This window comes from Artibeus jamaicensis, unplaced genomic scaffold (assembly GCF_021234435.1).
Source record: "Artibeus jamaicensis isolate MK-2021 breed Jamaican fruit bat unplaced genomic scaffold, CSHL_Jam_final contig_465, whole genome shotgun sequence".
NCBI lineage: Eukaryota > Metazoa > Chordata > Mammalia > Chiroptera > Phyllostomidae > Artibeus > Artibeus jamaicensis.
In genome coordinates this window covers 23202338-23224176 of record NW_026521843.1, presented here as the reverse complement: position 1 = coordinate 23224176, position 21839 = coordinate 23202338, and the positions used below count along the sequence as shown (strand labels likewise).

The window sequence follows — 21839 nt, the reverse complement described above, 5'->3', positions numbered from 1 at the left end:
GAAGCAGAGCAGGAAGGGCACTGACCTTCCTCTCCCTTCTGCTGTTTTCTCAAATTCCTTCAACTTAAAACATTCAGTATGCCACAGTGCCATTTTTGGAGGGTAGCGTGTCTTGAACCCCATCATACCCTTCTTCTGCCCCCATCCCCCACCTTATGGCTCATAAAGTTGATCTAGAAAAAACAGTGACTCCTTTGCTATCAGGTAAACTGTTACACCAAAAGTTGATTTTAGCAGAATGAAAAAAATCAGGAACATCTGTTGATCTCATTTAGGGTTAAAGGGATTCAATGAAGAGAAGGGTATAAAAAAGGAAGTGGGGAAATGCAGGCTATATATTATATAACTATCCACTGAACAACTCTGCTTGTTAATTGTATAAGCACCTCAGATTCACTTTCTTCAGAACTCCCTCTCTTTCCCAGCAAAAGTATTCTTTCTGTGCTCATTCTTTCAGTGAGTGGATCCATCTGGTTGCTCAGGTTGAAAACCTGGCAGTCCTCCGTTCTTCCCACTCATTCTCCACATCACGTCCACTTAGTAAGTCCTTTTCGTTCTTGAAAAGGATCTTCTTTTGGGTTTATCTTTTCATTTCCTGTCAAAATTCTGCCAGGGCCATGATTATCTCACCTGGATTATCACAAATCTCCCTTTAGTTTTGCCTTTCCTGTCTCCCCTTTCCCCTACAATCTGTATAGGTAACCAACCAAAGTCATTTTTTGAAAATGTAAATTTGAACATGTTAGTCACTAGGTTAAAACCCTTAATGGCTCCCCATTGGCCCAGGTTAATGTCCAAGTTCCTAATAAGCCAGACAGTCATGATTTGGTCCCTATTTACTTCTCCAACTTTTTGACTCATTACCTTTCCCCACCCCTCATTCTTTCCACCCACCAGGCTTTACCTATCACCAGTACTGGTCCTAAAAGTCTCTGAATCACACACACTGTTTTCCTCTGTTTAGTACATTCTTGTACTTCTGTTTCAGGTGGCTAATTAATTCTTACCCTCCTGGTCATAGAGTAATTTTCTTCTGGAAGCCATTCCTGCCATCTTCTCTCCCCATATTCAATCAGGAGCTCTTGTTATGTATTTCCAGAGTACCCTGTATTTTCCCCATCATAGTGCTCTCTGATTCATTTGTCTTTTCTTCTACACTCTAAGCTCTAACAGCAGGAACCAGTTTGGCTTCCATCACATTTTCATTGCTTGTAAACAATGGATGATTAGTGAAATATTTGTTAAATTAATTCTGGTTGGTATTTGACCAACTTCCTCTATAGATCTGCCCCTTTGAGTTTTTGCTCTGAGCTACTATTAATATTCTAAATAGTTTCTAAAACTTACTATGCAAAGACCACTTAATTATCTCAATAAAATGTGTCACTTTTCTCAAAAAGCTTAGAGATATTTTATTTCCTAATGATGAATTGTAAGTCATGTTTCAATTTATATTTTAAGATTTCTTTTTTATATTTTCAATCATTGGCTAATTAATGAAGATACTGTTTTATTTAAATTATAATTATGGAAACTGTACTGTGTATAGTATTTATATATACTATAAATTTATAATATATTACCTATAATCTGTACAGTCTGTACAGCCTTGGTAATGATCATCTGCTCACTTGTCTTCAGGGAAAATAAAGGTTTAGGTTGGTTAAGTACAAGAAGATCAAATTTTGTTATTGTCATTAACATCACTTACTGGCTGAATTTTGTGTATTGTAAGAGATTGCCTTCATGTATGAAATTACTTTAACTCAGAAAATAACTTTTGCCCTGGCCACTGGCTCATCAGTTGGAGCATCATCTCATGCACCAAAAGGTCGTGGTTTTGATCCCTGGTCCGGGCACGTATCTAGGTTGCGGGTTGGATCCCTAGACGGAGTGCACGCAGGAGACAACTGATCAGTGTTTCTCTCTCTCCCTCTCCCTTCCTCTCTATAAAATCAAAACATATCCTCAGGTAAGGATTAAAAAAGACTTTTGGTGAGAAAAGGAACAAAATTTAGGAAATTTGCTTCTTGGCTTAAAAAGTAGTATGAGTAATTGGAATATACAGACAATCTCTACATCTCATTTTACAAACCTCATCATCATTGTAAAAGAATAATTTGTGTCATTGCCTTTCTTGCACTGAGCTTTCAATGAAATATTTGAGTTATGACATAACAAAGAGGAGCAGTTAGTTTAATTAGTTGGTTTCTGAAATAATTAATATTACATACATTTATTAAGAGACTAGTAAATTAAAGGTACTCTTTGACGATATATTTTCCACATTGTAATCTGCTCCAATACCTCATCAAACAGTATATAAGTAATCATTCCAAAATAAAAAAAATCCACATCTTTGCTTGTGTTCTCATATTTTGTGATGAGCTCTTTATATATGTATACACATACACACATATATACATATATTTATATATATGTACATACACCACAATATTTTAGATACTTTAATGTCCCAAACATTGACAATTATAATGCATATTTTATTGTGTATTTTGTAATCCTTATGTATTGCAATTTACCTATTTGAATGGATAGGTTTTATTTGGTGAATATTTTATTTGTTTTTTGATTTCTTTTGTTTTGAATTTTCAAATATGTTTTTATTTTGTGAATGAAAATTTACATTTGCCTGGCTGGCATAACTCAATGGATTAAGGGTGGGCCACACATTGATGTTTCTCTCTTTCCCTTCCTCTCTAAAGATAAATAAATAAAATCTTAAAAAAAAAAAAAGAATAACCTTTAAAAAAAAAAGAAAATTCACATTTGGCTTAAGAATCCCAGAGGCATTTTTTCAAGATACAAACAAAAGGAAGTAAAGAGACACAATAAAGTAAGACTACCAAGAGCCTCGGAGATAACTTACAAAACTGTTAAAAATTATGGGCAATATGAATGTCCATAAATACAAAAATGCTAGAATAATGGAAACAGTGAAATTCAGACAATTTCCTGACTGTTGGCTCAGAGTTTCTACTATTCCTTTACTTTCCATATATTTTTTTAATGTTTTAAATGCTCCAAGGAAAAATCTGATGCAAATTTCAAGGTATTTTAGACTTTGAATACATACATTTATTTATTTACTTACGTTTTCATTGAATTTATTGGGCTGAAATTGGTTAACAAAAATTATAGGGTTCAGGTATGCAGTTCTATAACACATCATCTGTATATTGTATTGTGTGTCCACCATCCAAGTCAAGCCTCTTTCCATCACCACGTATTCCCCTACACCACCCTCCCTTGTGACAAGTGTCAGTCTGTTCTCTATAAATCTGTTTCTATTTTGTTAGTTTGCTTTGCTCATTAGATTGCACATATGCATGAAATCATATGGTATTCACCTTTCTCTGACTGGCTTCACTTAGCATAATGCCCTCCAGGTCCATCCATGCTGTTGCAGAGGGTAAAATTTCTTTGTGTGTTAATGTGCCGCAGATATTTTATCCATTCATCTACTGATGAGTACTTGGGCTGCTTTCAGATCTTGGCTATTGTATATAACACTGCAGTGAACATAGGGTTGTGAATATTCTTTTTGAATTAGTGTTTTAGTCTTCTTCGGATATATTCTGAGAAGTGGAATCACTGGGTGATAAGGCAGTTCCATTTTGAATTTTTTGAGGTAATTCCATACACTTTCCACAGTGGCTGAATGGCTGGCTGTATGTGGCACCAATCTGCATTCCCACAAATAGTACATAAGGGTTCCCTTTTCTCCACATCCTTTCCAACACTTGTTTAATTTATTAATGATAGCCATTTTGATAGGTGTGAAGTGATATCTCATTGTGATTTTAATTTGCACTTCTCTGATGATTAGTGATGTTGAACATCTTTTCATATGTCTGTTGTCCATCTGCATGTCCTCTTTGGAGAATTGCCTATTTAGGACCTTTGTCCATTTTTTTAAATTGGATCGTTTGCATTTTTAGTGTTGAATCGTGTAAGTTCTATGTACATTTTGGATAGTAACCCCTTATCAGATATATCATTAGCAAATATGTTCACCCATTCAGTAGGTTGTCTTTTAATTTTGTTGATGGTTTCCTTTGCTGAGAAAAAAACTACTTATGTTGCTGCAGTCCTATTGGTTTTTTTTTCCTTGTTTCTTTTGCTTGAGGAGATTTATCAGAAAAAAATACTTCTATGAGAAATATCTGAGATATTACTGTCTATGTTATCTTCTAGGATTTTTATAATTTTGAGGCTTACATTTAAATCTTTAATTCATTTTGAGTTTTTCCTTGTGTATTTTGTAAGAATATGGTCTAATTTGATTTTTTTGCACATCTGTCCAATTTTCCAGCATCATTTATTGAATAAACTACCTTTACCTCATTGTATGTTCCTCTCTCCTTTGTCAAATATTAACTGACCATAAAAGTGTGGGTTTATTTCTGGGCTCTCTATTCTTGCTTCATTGATCTATCCAATATATGTCTGTTTTTATGCCAGTACCATGCTGTTTTGAATACTGTGGTCTTGTAGTATTGTTTGATATCAGATAGCATGATTCCTCCAACTTTGTTCTTCTTTCTCAAGATTGCTGTGGCCTTCAGGATCTTTTATGGTTTCATATAAATGTTTGCAATATTTGTCCTAGTTCTGAGAAATACACCAGTGGAGTCTTGATAGGAATTGCATTGAATCTATAGATCAATTTATGTAGTATGGATATTTTAATGATGTTAATTCTTCCTATCCATGAACACAGTATATGTTTCCACTTATTTGTATCTTCTTAAATTTCTTTCTTTAGTGTACTATAATTTTTTGAGTATAAGTCTTTTAAATCCTTGGTTAGGTTTATTCCTAGGTACTTTCTCTTTTTTGATGGAATTGTAAATGGGATTGTTTTCTTAGTTTTTCTTTCTCGTAGTTCATTATTGGTGTATAAAAATACAGCTGGTTTCTGAATATTTATTTTGTATCCTGCTACCTCACTGAATTCACTTATCAATTCTAGTACTTTTTGGTGGAATCTTTAGGGTACTCTATATACAGTATCTTGTCATCTGCAAATAATGACAGTTTTACTTCTTCCTTTTCAATTGATGCCTTTAATTTCTTCTTGTCTGATTGCTATGGCTAGGACTTCCAAGTACTAAGAATGGTAAAAGCAGACATCCCTGTCTTGTTCCTAATCTTAAGAGAGATGCATTTAGTTTTGCCCATTGAGTATGATGCTGGTAGTAGGCTTGTCATATATAGTCTTTATTATGTTCAGGTATGTTCCCTCTACTCCCATGTGCTGAGAGTTTTCTTATAATGGGCAGTGGATTTTATCAAATGCTTTTTCTTCATCTATTGGTATGATCATGTGATTTTTAACCTTTCATTTTTTTAATGTGATCTATCACATTTAATGATTTGCAGATATTGTATTGTACCAACCTTGCATCCCAGGGCTAAATCCCACTTAATTGTGCTGTGTGATCTTTTTAATATATTACTGAATCCAGTTTATTAATATTTTGCTGAGGATTTTATCATCTATATTCATCAGAGATATTGGCCTGTAATTCTCTTTCTTTATCTGGTTTTAGAATTAGGATAATGCTGGCCTTATAAAATGAACTTACGAGTCTTCCTTCATCTTGAAAATGTTGGAATAGTTTAAGATAGGTATTAGTTCTTCTTTGAATGTTTGGTAAATTTCACTGTGAATCCGTCTGGTCCAGGACTTATGTTTTGGGGGACTTTTTTGATTACTACTTCAATTTCATTAATTGTAATCTGTGTATTCAGATTCTCTGATTCTTCCTAATTCAGTTTTGGAAGACTGTATGTTTTTAGGAATTTATCCCTTTGGTCCAGGTTGTCCAATTTATTGACATATAGATGTTCTTAACATTTTCTTATACTTCTTTGTATTTTTTTTTTGGTGTCAGTCATTACTTCTCTCATTTCTCCTTTTATGTGTTTGGGTACTCTGGGTTTATTTTTGTTTTTTGATGAGTCTGGATAAAAGTTTGTCAGTCTTGTTTATCTTTTCAAAGAACCAGCTCTTGGTTTCATTGATCATTTGTATTGTTTTTTGGACTCTATTTTATTTATTTCTGCTCTGGTATTTATTATTTCCTTTCTTCTACTCACTTTGGGCTTTGTTTGTTGTTCTTTTTCTAGTTCCCTTAAGTGTGAAGTAGACAGTTTGAGATTGTTCTTGTTTCATCGCATAAACCTGCACTGCTATGAACTTTACTCTTAGGACTGCTTTTGCTGTGTTCCATAGATTTTGGGTTGTTGTGTTCTCATTTTCTTTTGTTCCAAGGTATCTTTGGATTTCTTCATCTCATTGTTAACCCATTCATTGTTTAGCAACATGTTATTTAGCCTACATGATTTGTGTGTTTTTCTTTTTTCTTTCTTTTGGTTAATTTCTAGTTTCATACTATTATGTTCAAAGAAGATGCTTGATATGATTTCAATCTTTTTAAATTTAGAGACTGATTTTGTGTCCTAATTTGCAGTCTTTCCTAGATAGTGTTCCATATGCATGCACTTGAAAAGAATGTATATTTTACTGCTTTTTGGTGAGATGCTCTGAAGATATCAATTCTTTGGGGTGAAATGCTATGAAGATATCAGTTAAATGCATTTTACCTAGTGTGTCATTTCAGGGCACTGTTTTCTTGTTGCTTTTCTGTCTGGAGGATTGATTCACTGATGTCAATGAGGTGTTAACAACCCCTACTATGACTGTATTTCTATTGATTTCTCCCTTTATATTCATCAGGATTTGCTCAATGTACTTAGGTGCTTCTGTGTTGGGTGCATAAATGTTTGCATGGTTATATCCTCCTGTTGAATTGATCCCTATAACTTTATGTAATGTCCTTCTTTGTCTCTTGTTATGGCCTTTGTTTTGAAGTATATTTTGTCTGATATAAGTATTGTTACCCAGCTTTTTTTAAATTGCCATTTCCATGAAATATATTTTTCTATCCCTTTACTTTTAATCAGTATGTATCTTTTGTTCTGAGGTCTGAGTCTCTTGTAGGGAGTATATATGTATGTGTGTGTGTAATCTGTCTTGTTTTCTATCCATTCTGCTAACCTATGCTTTTTTATTGGAACATTTAAGCCATTTACATTTAAAGTAATTATTGGTAGGTTTGCATTTGTTGCCATTTTATTGTTTGTAACTATGTTCCTCTGTATTTTTCTGTCTGTGATTCTGTTTGTGTTCTGCTTGTTTGTTTATTTTTTTTTAGATTCTTATTGATAGGCATGTATTTATTGCCATTTTATTGTTCATACTTTGATCTTCTTCAAGAAGATCCTTTAACATTTCTTGATTTCTTGTAGTCTTGGTTTGGTGGTAATGAACTTTTTTAGCTTTTTCTTGTATGGAAAGCTCTCTATTTCTCCATGTATTTTAAGTGATAGCCTTGCTGGGTAAAGTAGTCTTCATTGTAGTTCCTTCTTTTTACCATGTTAAATATTTCATGCCAATACCTTCTGTCCTGAAATGTTCTGTTGAGAAATCAGCTGACAGTTTTATGGGAGGTCCTTGTAGGTAACCAACTGTCTTTCTCTTGCTTTCTCTTAAGATTCTCTTTCTATTTAACCTTTGCCATTTTAACTATTGTGTCTTGGTGTGGGCCTATTTGGATTCTACTTATTTTGGACTCTTACTTCCTGAACTTATGGTATTTTTTCCTTTCACCAGGATAGGGAACTTTTCAGTCATTATTTCTTCAGATAGGTTCTCAATCTCTTGCTGTCTCTTCCCCTTCTGTTACCCCTATAATGTCACAAAGGTCCCTTAAACTGTCCTCTTTTTTATTAAATTCTGGGAGGGGGGGTTGCTGCTCTGATTGGGTGTTTCTGTTATCTTGTCTTCCAAATTGCTGATTCAGTTCTCTGCTTTGTCCAACCTATTTATTCCACATAGTATATTCTTTATTTCAGATATTGTATTCTTCATTTCTATGGTTTCTATGTCTCTTTTTATGCTTCCTATCTCTTTGTTGAAGTTCTTTCTAAGTTTTTTTTTATTTAATTATTTTTCAGGTACAGTTTTCTGTCTATTACTCCCATCCCAGCCCACCCCCCCCAGTGCTCCCCATCTCCCTCCCATTTCCACCCCCCTTAGTTGTTGTCCATGTGTCCTTTATACTTTTTCCTCTAAATCCCTCCCCTATTTCCCCTGAAATTCCCTCCCCTCTCCCCTCTGGTCACTGTCCCCTATTCTCTATTTCAGTGTCTTTATTTTTATTTTGCTTGCTTCTTTTGTTGTTTAGCTTCCTGTTAAAGGTGAGATCATATGGTATTTGTCTTTCAACACCTGGCTTCTAAGTTTCTTGAGTATCCTCATAACACATCTTTTTAAACTCTATATCTAGTAAATTGCTTGCCTTCATTTCATTTAGCTCTTTTTTCTGTATATTTCTCCTGTTCTGTCATTTGGGGCCTGGTTTGTTTGTTTTTTTTTGTCTTCTCATTTTGGCTGCCTCTTTGTCATATTTTTCTACATATTAGTTAGATCTGCTATGACTTCCAGTCTTGGTAGGGTGGTCTTATGTAGCAGGTGTTTTATGGGACCCAGTGACACAGTCTCCTTCATCACCTGACCTGGGTGCTCCAGGAATGCCCTTTGTGTGGGTTACATGGACCCTCCTCTTATAATTGAGTCTTGATTTCTATTGGCATATTCATGCCTGTTGTTGACCTTTGGGCTGGCTTACTGATGGTTGACTCCATATCACAGTGTATGAGCTGCTATGCAGGTGCTGATCCCATGAAGCAGAATTCACTTGAGCAGGGTTTGGTGCCTATTGATAGCCCTTTGAGTATGCCACTTGTGACGCTAATCGGATCCTGCTCAGATTTCATCTGAAGCTGGTTACTGGGTATTTTGGTTTAGAGGCCTCAAAGGAGGGACTCTGGTGCAGACCATTGTCAGGTGCTGCCTGTGACTGGCCCTGGGAAAGCTGTTTGGAGCTCCAGAGCAATCCACAGTTTGTGGCTGCCTCTGCTGGGCCTGGGAATGTGTAAGAAGGACAAAGTTGTGCACAAAGGCTGCCTTTTACCAGCACCAGTTTGGGGACAGCTCAGCAAAAGTTCCAAGACACTCTGAGACCCACATCCGCTCTCTAGCTATTTGTTAGGCTCAGTCACTGAAAGAGCCTCTGGCAGTATTCAAGTTCCATGAGGAAGATTTTTAGTGAGTCACCAGGTAGGGGCAAGTGGTGTCCACCAAATCAATACAGGTTCAAACTCCATGCTAGTGCAGGGTCTGGGGCCACCCAGCCAATGCCCCAGGATATAGCAAGTCTAGCTGCCACCCCCTGGAGGCCTGAAGACCTTTGAAGTTGGGTGGGGTTTCAGGGAGTCCTCAGGCATAGGCCAGCAGAGTTTACCAGGCTCAAACAAACCAGGATTTGGCGATGCCCTGTACCGATTGGGCATGTAAGGGAAAAATGTCTCCCGTCCTAGAGGCACACAACTCAAGTCTGTCCAAAATTCTGGTGGGAGGCCCACCTCAGCAGGACAGGGCCACTAGGAGTTGAAAGGGTAAGGCTAATGGATTTCCTGTGAGGGGAAGTACAACAGATTTTCAATTTCTTGCTCTCTCTCTTCTTGTTCTGGTACCCCTATGATGCAAATGTTGGTACATTTGAAGTTGTCCTAGAGGCTCTTTATACTCTACATTTGGGGGAATTATTTTTTTTGTCTTGCTATTCTGATTGGGGTTTGTTGTTGTTTGCTTCCTTATATTCTAAACCACAGATTTAATTCTCAGCTTCATCCACTCTACCGTTGATTTCCTGTAAATTGTTCTTTATTTCTAGTAGTGTATTCTTCATTTATGCCTAAATTTTTTATGCTATCAAGGTCCTCCCTAAGTTCCTTGAGCATCATTATAACCAGTGTTTTGAACTCTGCATCTAGTAGATTGTCTCCATCTTGTTTAGTTCTTTTTCTGTAGTCATTTTTCTTTTCTTTCATTGGACCATGTTTCTTTGTCTGCTCATTTTGGCAGCCTCCCTGTGTTTGTTTCTACATATTAGGTAGAGCTGCTATGTTTCCCAGGCTTGATAGAGTATCCTAATGTAGTAGGTGTCCTGTAGGGTCCAGGGAACAGCCTCTTCTATGACCCAAGCTGGGTATTCAAGGTCCACCCACTGTGTGAGCTGTATACAACCTCCTGTTGTACAGTAGTTAAGCCTTGATTGATGTTGGCACATCCAAGGTCAGCCACTACCTGTCTTCTGTCCAGGATCACACAGCATAAGTTACAAAGCAATTTGCAGATGACTGCTCCTTGTACTGGGCATGGAGGTGCCCAAATGAAGCCAAGCTGTGAACAAACACTGGCTGCTGCTAGGGCTGAGGCTAGGGAAACTTAGTGAGAGATATGAAGGACTCACTGAAGCCAGATGCTGTTTGTTTGAGAGAATTCAGGAAAATCTGAAGCATGGGCCAAGACAAGCCATCTGTATAGAAAAGCCACTGGAAACAGCTTGGGTGGTTTTGAAAGATGGGAGGGGAAGGGCCTTGGGGAATCACCAGGGAGGGCCAAACAATTTGAGCCCCACTGATGGAGTCTCAGATATGGGAAGCTCAGCCAGCTCTGTGACTCTGTATGGGGGAGGTCTCAGAAAAGGAACAATGGCCTTTGCCAGCACTTCTGTCTGGGAGAAAGCTGCCCCCTCCCCTAGTTCTCACCTTGAGCCAGACAATTCAGTTCATTCCATCCCCATATGTCTCTGGTGCTTTTCAACCTGCCAGCCCCTGGAGCTCAGAGGGACTAAGTCCAAGTAAGTCTGTGCATAGGCCCTTTAAGAGGAACTGCTTGTACTCCAGAAGTTTCCCTCTTCTGTAGCCTCAATCCCTTTTGATTTTTACAGCCAGACATGGAGACTTATCTTCCTGGCACTGGAGCTCTGGGCTGGGGTACCTGGTATGGGGCTGGGACCCCTCATTCCTGAGATATCCCTCCCAATTTTTATGTACCATGTGTAGGTGTGGGACCAGCCTGTTCTGCATCTCTGCCCCTCCTACCAGTCTGTTTGGTTTCTTCTTTAATTCTGTAGTTGTAGGACTTCCATTCAGTTCAGTTCTGAATGATTTTGTTCTATAGGTTAGTTGTAATTTTGATGTGGTTGTGTGAGGAAGCGAGCTGTGTTTACCTATGCCACTATCTTCACTGGAAATCCTAGATTATCCCTTCATTTCTTTCCAGTAACATGCATCTGAGAGGCTACACATTACTTCCTATCACAAGGGTTGACATTTTTTAGCACTACTTCTACTTTTCTTTTAACATAGGAAACTTGATTGCATGTTGAGATGGATAGTAATATATAAAGAATAAAAAAGTCATATTTTTGACATATTTAAATTTTTATTGTGGTAGAAAGAGTCGAATCAATGTTAGCTTTATCCTTAATAAAGTGGGCTTATTATTTTTTGTAAAAACTGTTCTACTGGTTCAGATTTGTCCTTTTCACTTTACAGCAGTTAGAAGAGAAGAGTGAAGATCAGGAAGACAAGGAATGTTTGAAACAAGCAATAACAGCTTTGCTTAATGTTCAGAGTGGTATGGAAAAAATATGTTCTAAAAGTCTTGCAAAACGAAGACTTAGGTGAATATTTTCACTTTTTTATATCCTCTCTTTCACATTGAATATTATTGTATTACTTCAGGGATCCCAGTTCCCCTCTCAAGTAAACAATGAAGAAAATAGTTTTAGTGACAAGCTTGGTCTTTCAGAGGAAGTGACATCAAAGCCAAGAGAATTTGTTATTGTTTGAAAAACCTTTCATATTGTGCATTTTCCTTGCATACTCCCAGTCAAGCCCTCCTGAGAGTCAGCTGGTAAGCTAAGGAGAGAAGCTCAAGGAGAGAGAGAGCAACATCATTATTTTGTCAAAGTATCCCTTATTTTAGGGATTCTATAACTTATGGCATTAATTCAGATAATATTGCTTGCAGTTTTCCTAATGATAATATATGCATGTTTTTTAACTTTGGGTCTTATCTACTGAGCATTTCTAAATAATTTCTTAAACCTCTTAAATTACTTTACTTTTGTATTGGGCTACTTTTTAACATTTGTCATTCTAAATACTTCTAAAAATCATTCTATAGCTGAATTTCTGTATAAGGTAGAATTTTGTCAATAGTCACTGTTCTTTTTAGAGCACTAAAAATTGTCGGTACTATGTTGCTTCCTTTTTCAAAATTGTGTAGTTTTGTAACACTGATATATTTGGAGGATTAGTAAAAACCTTATCAATGTAACTTTTTAAAATATACTTTTACATTGTCCTTTATTTACATGAATTCTAGGTTCTCTGCCATCTGTGTACTAATGATGTTTTTTCCTTTGTCCCAGTGAATCTGCATGTCGGTTTTATAGTCAGCAAATGAAGGGGAAACAACTAGCAATCAAGAAAATGAATGAGATTCAGAAGAATATTGATGGTTGGGAGGGAAAAGACATTGGACAGTGTTGCAATGAGTTTATAATGGAAGGAACTCTTACACGTGTAGGAGCCAAACATGAGAGACACATATTTCTCTTTGATGGCTTAATGATTTGCTGTAAATCAAATCATGGGCAGCCAAGACTTCCTGGAGCTAGCAATGCAGAATATCGTCTTAAAGAAAAGTTTTTTATGAGAAAGGTACAAATTAATGACAAAGATGACACCAGTGAGTACAAGCATGCTTTTGAAATAATTTTAAAAGATGAAAATAGTGTTATATTTTCTGCCAAGTCAGCTGAAGAGAAAAACAACTGGATGGCAGCACTGATATCTTTGCAGTACCGGAGTACACTGGAAAGGATGCTCGACGTGACGATGCTGCAGGAAGAGAAGGAGGAGCAGATGAGGCTCCCTAGTGCTGACATTTATAGATTTGCAGAGCCTGACTCTGAAGAGAATATAATATTTGAAGAAAATATGCAGCCCAAGGCTGGAATTCCAATTATCAAAGCAGGAACTGTTGTTAAACTCATAGAGAGGCTCACATACCATATGTACGCAGGTAAGAAATAAGAAGTTGCCTGTGACTTTTATTTTCCTGCTTCAAGCTGATTTTCTTTGCTGCACTGGTCATTGTGCCTAAAATAGACAGCAAACTAACACAAGACCTCCACGTTATTGGAGTTCATTTTTCTTTGACTAAAACTTACTGCTTTTTGTATTTCTTTGAAATTTTATACTTTTTCCTACAATATTTGAATATATTATTTTAACTTTGCAACCAGAGTTATAAATGAGAAAATAAAGTCACTAAGCTAAATTTACCCAGTTAGAAAGTAGCAGCAACAAGACTGAAAGTGGTGATAAATCATCATCATTGGGGGTCTCGAACCTTTTTACACCTATACCTCCTTTTTTCTTTCTTTTGACTATTGGGATTATAAAGTCCATAACATTTTTAATACACACCCATCACCCAAATTATGCTGGTAGTACAAATATACAAGGCATTGGTTTATCTTAATTTCCATTCCTAAAACTTACTAAATTTAGCAATCCTTGAAGTCACTTAAGTTTTCAGTATTTTTTTGCTTTTTATAACTGATGTTACTGAAGAAAACAGTGTCACCTTGGCAGGGCGATTTTAGAGACAAGCGCATCCAAAACATACAGGAAGATTGCTACAGGTTGAGTCTAATATAATGTTTGAGAAGGGTAAGAGACACATGTAATGATTCATTTTTAAGTAATTTTATTTCTTCTAAAAAAGTAACATGATAATCTAATGTTCTTCCACCTTCAACTTCCCTGCATAGTGAGAGGTTTGATCATTGTAAAGTACTGTGGAGTATGGTATAGTAGAAAGAGCATTGAATATGGACTTACATCCTCACTCTTATCATTTAAGGTCTCAGATTAGTTTTTCAACTCAAAAATCAGCATCATAGCAACTACCTTAGAATATGGTGGAAAGAGTAAACAAAATACTATATGTAAAAACTTTTGTAAATATAAATGCAAACTAATTTTCAGAGAATGTTTTTATTACAAAAACATACAAAACTGAATGTAATTCTTATAGCAAATACTGTTCTTAAAGAGTTGAATGTGAAGGTTAATCTCCATCCCCATAAGTCTTCCTAAATATATTCTTATCTCTAGGAGATGTGTGTTTCTGGGGAAATTTTTCTTCAGTTTTTAAAGTCTTATAAATGAGTTCTCACTTCTCTCTGGAAACTACTCGGGTATCAGTTAAATTAAGCTTTTAAAGATATCCATTAACCCACTGTAATAAAGATGAATAGTAGTTGATAATGTTAATCTGTTCAATTTATTAGATGTCCAGTCACATCTACTTATATGGCCTAGAAACTATCAGGGCCACCTTGTAAAAATGGAAAATTAAGTTAAAGAATTTTTTATCAGTGATATCAAAACATTTTATAAGTACAAATTTGTTTCATTATCTCCTTATGCCTCTGGGATGAATAAGGCAGTATTTTGTTTTTTGTTTTTATTTGGTCTCTAATTGGTAGTTCTTTTGCTAGTGTTTTCCATAAGCTAATTTTAAAAGCAGTTTGCGTTCTCTAAGCACATACCACCATTTGGTAGTAGCAGGTAGTAGATGAAATACGATGACTAGAGCAAAAAAAAGCCTAGTCTGAGATTGCAATTTTACTATTGATTTTTTACCTAGAAACTTCTGTAGTTAGTGTATTCATTTTACTGACCAAAAATAAGTGCAGGCACAGGACATAAAACTAAAGCTTCCTAGGATTTTACATGGAAAAGAAATAGACTATTCTGTCATCTTTTTTACATGTGGAACTTGGAGAGGAGGCAATTAATATAATCTATTTACTTGATCTTCATTAACTTCTCTTTAAGATCTGGAAAATAAGTACAAAAATGTTTTATTAAATTATCCAAAGTTTATGGTTGCAAAATACTTACTTGCTACTTTTAAGGAATTTTTAAGGTGGTAAGAGTTCCAATTGCTCTTCTTGCTGCATCATTCTGACTTTTAAATGTCTTAGGAGATTCACTGAATTTTTTAGCATAAGCTTTCTAAACTCTTCATTTTCACAAAGAATTCAAATCTTTGTTTTGAATTCTTACACTGTTTTGAGTAAAATTAATTCTTTCATTTAATATTAGTAGAACTCCTAAGACAGAAGTTTTACCACTTTTTCCTGTAGAGAAATGTAAGTGGCAAATGCTGAAGAAGACTTACTGGTGTTTACCATCACAAGTCAGTGGTATTTGAACTTGAAAGACATTTTCAGATTCTAAAATTTATGGTGTCATTGTTTTTGTCAAACTCATTTGCTAATTATAAAAAATTTTCCTTAAACTGCTTGTTGTATTTCACAGAATTTTTATTATTAATGGTAAAAATTTTATTTAAACTCCTGTATTTCACAGGCCTGACACAATTATTAATAAGTAGTTGCAGAAATACAATTAAATATTTGTTTTCTGGGAAACTGTGCCTATTATTTATTTATTTTTAATAAGGACACTTTAAAACAAAATTTGAATAAATGCAGCTGACAGGTTTTCAATAAACTTGACAGTCTTCTCTCCTTAGTGCACACATTAGCTGAGTCTGTGGACAGGGTGCTTGTGCCATGGTGTTTTATTAGTTACTTTTGATCTTATTTATTCTAATTTTTAGCTTTTAAATAGAATAATATTTTAAATGGTCATCCTTCTAGGTAATATGAAATACTTACATTTCTAGATGTATAGAACTTTGCAAAGTTAAGTATATTCAAATTTAAGTTGATAAAAATGTCTTTTTTTTAAACTTTTAAAATTTCTTCATTAATTTCTTAAGGAATAAAATGCAAGTGTTGCTTTTTAAAGTGTGTGGCTAAGTTTTTTGACATTTTCCTTTTCTTTTTTGAAACTTCACTGACTATTTTAACTTACACCATAAATATTGACATATTACTGGTGTAACTAGAATCCTGAACCAGCTTTGTGAGTTGTGGTTTACAGTGCACACCAGTCAGGATGATTAGTTAGGGCTCTCCACAGAGGTGCCCCTTTTTGCCATGTATGATGTTTTCCCACGTACAATGCACACCCATGGTTTTGGCCCAAACTTTTAGGAAAAAAAGTCCTTCATTTTAATTTTTTATTATAAAGTTGGTACTACCCTTGTATCATGTGCATCCTGATTTGCCCTAAAAAAAATTGGGGGGGGGGGGCGAGGAAAGTATGCATTATACACAGCAAAATATGGTATATTACTCAATGTATTACTGGCAATAGAATGTGTTAATAGACCGTCTATAAACTTGTAAAACATGAAAGCATTTTTAAGCAGTTACTATTTGTCAGTTCAGATAGACTCTTGAGTTCTTACTACAGTGATGAGGTGTCCAACCTTTTGGCATCTCTGGGCCACAGTAGAAGAGTTGTCTTGGTCCACCCATTAAATACACAAATAATAATGAAAACTGATGAGCAAAAAAAAAGTTTTAAGTAAGTTTATGATTTTTGTATTGGGCTGTATCATAGCCATCCTGGGCCAGGCCACAGAGTTGGACACCCTTAATTGTAACAGGTCAAGTTATCATTTGTTTTAAGAACTATGAATCTGCTCTGTTTCTTTCCTTTCTTGCGGGGGTGGGAAGGGTTGGCTGATTGGTTGGTAGGTATTCATTGGAGAACAGACAGTGCAAGTTGTAGCTTACACTGAAACAAAAACTAAAATTTAACTTGCACATTTTTATTGTGTCATTATTGAATTATAATAAAATACACTGGTTATAATGAGAAATTTTAATAACTAATAAGCACTATTTTAAGATTTTTTTTAGATTATAGGTTGGTTGCACATTGTCATAAAAAGCAGAAGAACTCTGAGCCACATGGCTCAACTGGTTGAGCATCATCCTGCAAAGCTAAAGGTCGCCTGTTCAATTCCCCATCAGGGCACATGCCTGGGTTGCAGCCCAGTCCCTGCTTGGGGGGACACATGGAAAGGGAACCCAACAATGTTTCTCTCACACATGAATGTTTCTCTTTCTCCCTCCCTTCCACTTTCTCTAAAAATAAATAAATGAAATCTTTAAAAAAAAAACAGGCAGAAGAAACATTAGTTTAACATCACTTAATTCAAACTTCACTGTGTCTCCTGCAAACTTGATCCCTTGAGTATTTTAGCAATAATATGTGAAATAAAGCTATAGCTCTCTAGTGTTAAGTGAGGTGACCAGTTCCCCACTTTATAGATGAAACCCAAGTCTCCAGAAATCATATCATCAAGTGCAGAGTGAAGACTAGACTATAGGCTTCTTGACTTTTTAACAGAATATACTTTCTACCATATTATACTGACTCACACAAGGTGAATTCTTTCCCTTAGAATATAATTTTTATTATATGTATCAAATAATAAAAATAAAGACTTACTTGCTTGGTTTCAATTGCCAGTAATATAAGTAGTTTGTTCACTTTTGGTGAAGACAACCCTACTATTGAGATACAGTTACAGTAATTTTTTCTTATTGAAATCGTTAATAAATTCTAATTATAAACTTTCCATTTTAATGCAAATGTGTAGTTACATACTCATCCTCATAAGTTTAGTTTTTAACGAAACTCAGTCATTAGTCTATTGGTGTTTGCTCTGTGAAGGAAGGTTTTCTGGGAGAATTAAATATAGATGAACTAGGAAGTGCTTACTTGCTTTAAAGATTGCAACAGGGCTTAGTGAGGAATCTAATTTATAGTTTGTCTCTCAGATCCAGTGTTTCTGTATATATAACTACATCAGAAAATTGGAATTCATCCCAAAATGCTATGAGGAAAATTTTCTGGTTAGACGGATCATTCTGAGTCTGGCAGAGATACGAAGAGACTTTCCTTACTTACACAGTAAGAAGGCACAAAGCAATACACATAAAAAAGGAGATGAGAGTACGAATTTGACTTTGGTTACAATTATAAGAAATAAAGTATAAATTAATATCGAGAGTTAAAACAACATGCTTAAAGAAATGTTTAGTGATGGTATGTCTGGTCTGATGTTGTATTTTAGAGAAATGAGGCAACCTTGAGGTAGGTAGGCGTAATAATTCAGAACTGACATTATGTGAAAATAAAAGCTTTTCATATTGAAGTGTGAGGAAAAGGTATTTCCCAGCATGGTGAATTTCTCTTTTATGGACAGTGGTACTGAAAAAAACTTAAGCCAGTTTATATTTTTCTTTAAAGTATTTACTGCTATTTTATGCCCTCAGAAAATCCTCAAAAACCTGCATCAGATTTCTTTTGAGTTTGTGTCCGATATAAGCTGAGTTTGGGTGTTTTCACTTTAAGAAAATCTTTTGAATGGTTTTTGATCTATAGGGCAGTGCTATTCTATTTTTAAACACTGATTTTTTTAAGTGTTTGTGCGTCAGCATGGCTGTCTGTTTCCTTTTTTAAGGAATTCAAGAGTGATTGTTTATAAATGCTTGCAGAGGAGCTTATTGTTTCTTGTAACTTTTTAAATGCCCGTATTAAAGGGAGAATTATCACGTAAACAGACATCCTGATGAACGGTGTTTTACCGTGGTGACTGGGGAGTGGTATTCTTTACATAAATAACTCCAGGTAATAAATATCTCATAAATATCATTGATCTTGCCAAATAAAATATCAAGTGTTGATCGAAATAAGCACATAAGGAAAAAAACTGAAATTGTCATCTCAAATCTAGAATACTATATTCCGAACATTAATGTAAGTGTATTCTGAGTTCCTCGGGTTTTGAAGAAGTGTGCAATAAAATATCAAAGAACAGTTTGAGAGTGAGGGAGACAGTCAGCTGGAAAACCAGCAGAAAATAGTGACTGCAAGTCATGTTTGAAATAACCTGGGCCTAGACCAGGAACTTGACAGTAGTTGGTAGGTATTTATTGTATTTTGCTGTGTATAATGTGCTCCCATGTATATTGCATACCCACATTTTTGGCCCAGACTTTCAGGAAAAAGATCTTTGTTTTAATTTTTTAACTCAGTTTTTATTTATTTATATTTAGATATTTGTCTTTTGTATTATAAAGGAATTTTAGCATTTATTTTTGAACATACGGTACAAGAAATTTTATGTAACAAGTAATTACAAAACATAACAGATACAAGGTATTTCAGGTACTACCCATGTATAATGCACATTTTTTATTTTTCCCTCAAAAATTTAGGCAGAAAAACATGCATCATACACAGCAAAATACGGGTATATAGAGAGAGGGATGCTGAGCTGCTAGTTAGCATGATGAAAATCTCAGTAGAAGAATGGAAGTCAGATAGAAGAGAAAAACCACAGAGGAAGTTTTTGTCATTGCTAATATTGAAACCCATTAGTGGTTATTGTGAGGAAGAGGGTTGAGGCCTGGCTGGTGTGACTCAGTTGTTTAAGTTTCGCACCACAAACCAAAAGGTCGTGGGTTCATTTCCTGGTCAGGACACATAGCTAGGTGACTGGTTTTGTTCCAGTCCGGCACCTACCAAAGGTAATCATTCGATGCTTCTCTCCCACATCAATATCTCTCTCTTCCTTCTCCCTCCCTTCGCCTCTGTCTAAAACCAATAAGCATGTCCTCAGGGGAGGATTTTTTTAAAAAGTAGTTTGTAGAATTACATTTGCAAGCAAATGATAAGTTGAAAGATTAGAATGTTGAAATAGTTGATTTTCATTTTCTACACAAGTATTTGTGTTTATCTTTTAAAACCAAACCAGCCTGGCTTTTGTATTTGTATGCATTTGCCTTCCGTCTGTCTGAAATAACATTTTATAATATAGGTAGATAACTGCTACTCACAACCAACAGAGGCAGTATAAAACGACTTTTATCATTGCCTGATAAGTATAAGGTGGTCCTTAATTTTTTTACAACATTGTATAACCTGTCTTTATTAATGAGTATTGTTAAAATATCAAATTATCAGCTCTGGCTGGTGTGACTCAGTGGGTTGAACTCCGGCCTGCAAACCAAAAGGCTGCAGGTTCGATTCCCAGTTATTGCACATGCCTGAGTTGCTGGCCAGGTCTCCAGTAGGGGGCATGTGAGAGGCAACCACACATTGATGTTTCTCTCCCTCTCTTTCTCCCTCCTTTCCCCTCTTTCTAAAAATAAATAAATAAAATCTTTTTTTTTTAATGTCAAATTATCCTAGCTTTTTATATCATCAATAAGATAAAGGTCTCCAGTGTAGTGGGACATGATATATGTTAAAAATCACTGAATGGCGAAGTCAACAGAAATAAAAATAGCTTCTGCAATATGGACCCTTCTTTGAACAAAATTTCAAATGTCCAGATGTTATGCCCTCTCATTATATAAGTTTTTCATTCATTAGCAGTTCTTCACTGTGTTAGACTAAAAATAGAGTCTAAATTAATATAAGCCTGGGAATATATTGCAGCTTTTAAGAGGTTTTTTTGAAAGTGCTTAAACTTTTGCCAAATTTTCTTGGTTTATTTTTAGTTTCTGGTTTTTTGGGTTTTTTTTGGCAAGACTACTCTTACTTCTAATCAAACTAAAAACATCTTCAAACTTGAATCACTTTAGAACTTGTACAGCTGAGAATTGTGGGAGTGTTTATTTCACCGCCAGCTTCAGAAACTCCTCTTCTGAATAGTGTACAGGAAGGTACAGCTGCTACTTCCTAAAATCTGGAAGAAGACTTAACAAGAATTATGGAATCAAAATTAGACTGCTAATGTTTCCATGACTTTCTAGTGCTTCTATCCAAGATTGGCAGTTTATAGCACATTCTACATTAATCATTTGTGAAAATTTCTGTAGTGATTATATAATTTATGGATTCATCCTTTATATTTAGATCTCACAGCCTGGGAAAACTTAAGGCAGCCTTTAATCCAGGGAGGTAATGTGATAGAGTAGAAAAAAGCACCGAATCAGGAATTACACAATCTAGATTATGATACCATCTCTGCACCCTCTTGTGTGACTCTAGATAAGTCTCACTTCTCTCATACGTGGAAAGGAAAAATGCCACTGGCCCTACTCACTTCACAGAAACCGAATGTAATACATTATGAGAATGCCCTGTGCAAACCTTACAGAACAGACATCGGGAATTGGTGTGACCCCCTCTGACTGACGTGGCACTGGGGCACATCATGATTTCTCAGCATCGTCATCAGTGACTAGTGTACTGAAATGGCCAGAAGTTTGGTTTAAGATGAAAAGACAATTTTAAAATAGTATACCTCTAAAAATAGCCTGTTTTTAAAATATTTTTAAATTCATTAAGAACATTTATTGTTTTTCAACTTAAAAGTACCTTTAATATCCCACAACTTTTTATCCTGACTTAGGTGGTATTCGAAGAGAAATGGATCTGGATGTCAGTTTTAGAATTTTAGACAAATTTTTCTTTTAAAAAAAAGGACAGGTCACCCTAAATTTGGAACGGAACTCAGGTGGACTTGGAGCTCTGTGCTAAAGGCCTGGGCGCTCTCTCCAACAGTGACGGCTCCGCATCTCTACAGTGGCCACTGCTTCTGCTTCCTAAACACGTGATGTTTTGAGTAGCCTCACCTTACAAATAGATTTGCAGAACAGGAAGAAGATTCTTGAAAGGGAGGACTGTGATGAAATCGATATAAATCTCAGTTTTAAAATCTTGTACAGCCTTCTGTTTTAAAGTCTTTTCTTCTGGTTGAGACATTAGTCTTTAAAGTTTGAGGAACTCTGTAACTGAAGACAAACAATAAAATACGAACAGAGGAAATTACTAAAGGGTTGTATGTGTTTACACGGCTTTTATCAGTAACCCACTCTAGTGAAAGAAGATGGGTATTAAAACCAATGTAGTTTTGTTATTAAACTTTTCTTAAA

General features: G+C 35.5%; 1 protein-coding gene across 2 annotated transcripts in view; it reads left to right on the top strand.

The window, feature by feature from the left end:
- The window catches only part of SOS1 (SOS Ras/Rac guanine nucleotide exchange factor 1), a 118560-nt gene that overhangs the window by 64471 nt on the left and 32250 nt on the right, over positions 1–21839 (top strand). For both annotated transcript variants that reach the window (XM_053666857.1, XM_053666856.1), the window contains exons 9-10: positions 11497–11624; positions 12378–13033. In XM_053666857.1, the coding sequence (XP_053522832.1) occupies positions 11497–11624; positions 12378–13033 (784 nt within the window). The remainder of the gene's footprint in view (positions 1–11496; positions 11625–12377; positions 13034–21839) is intronic.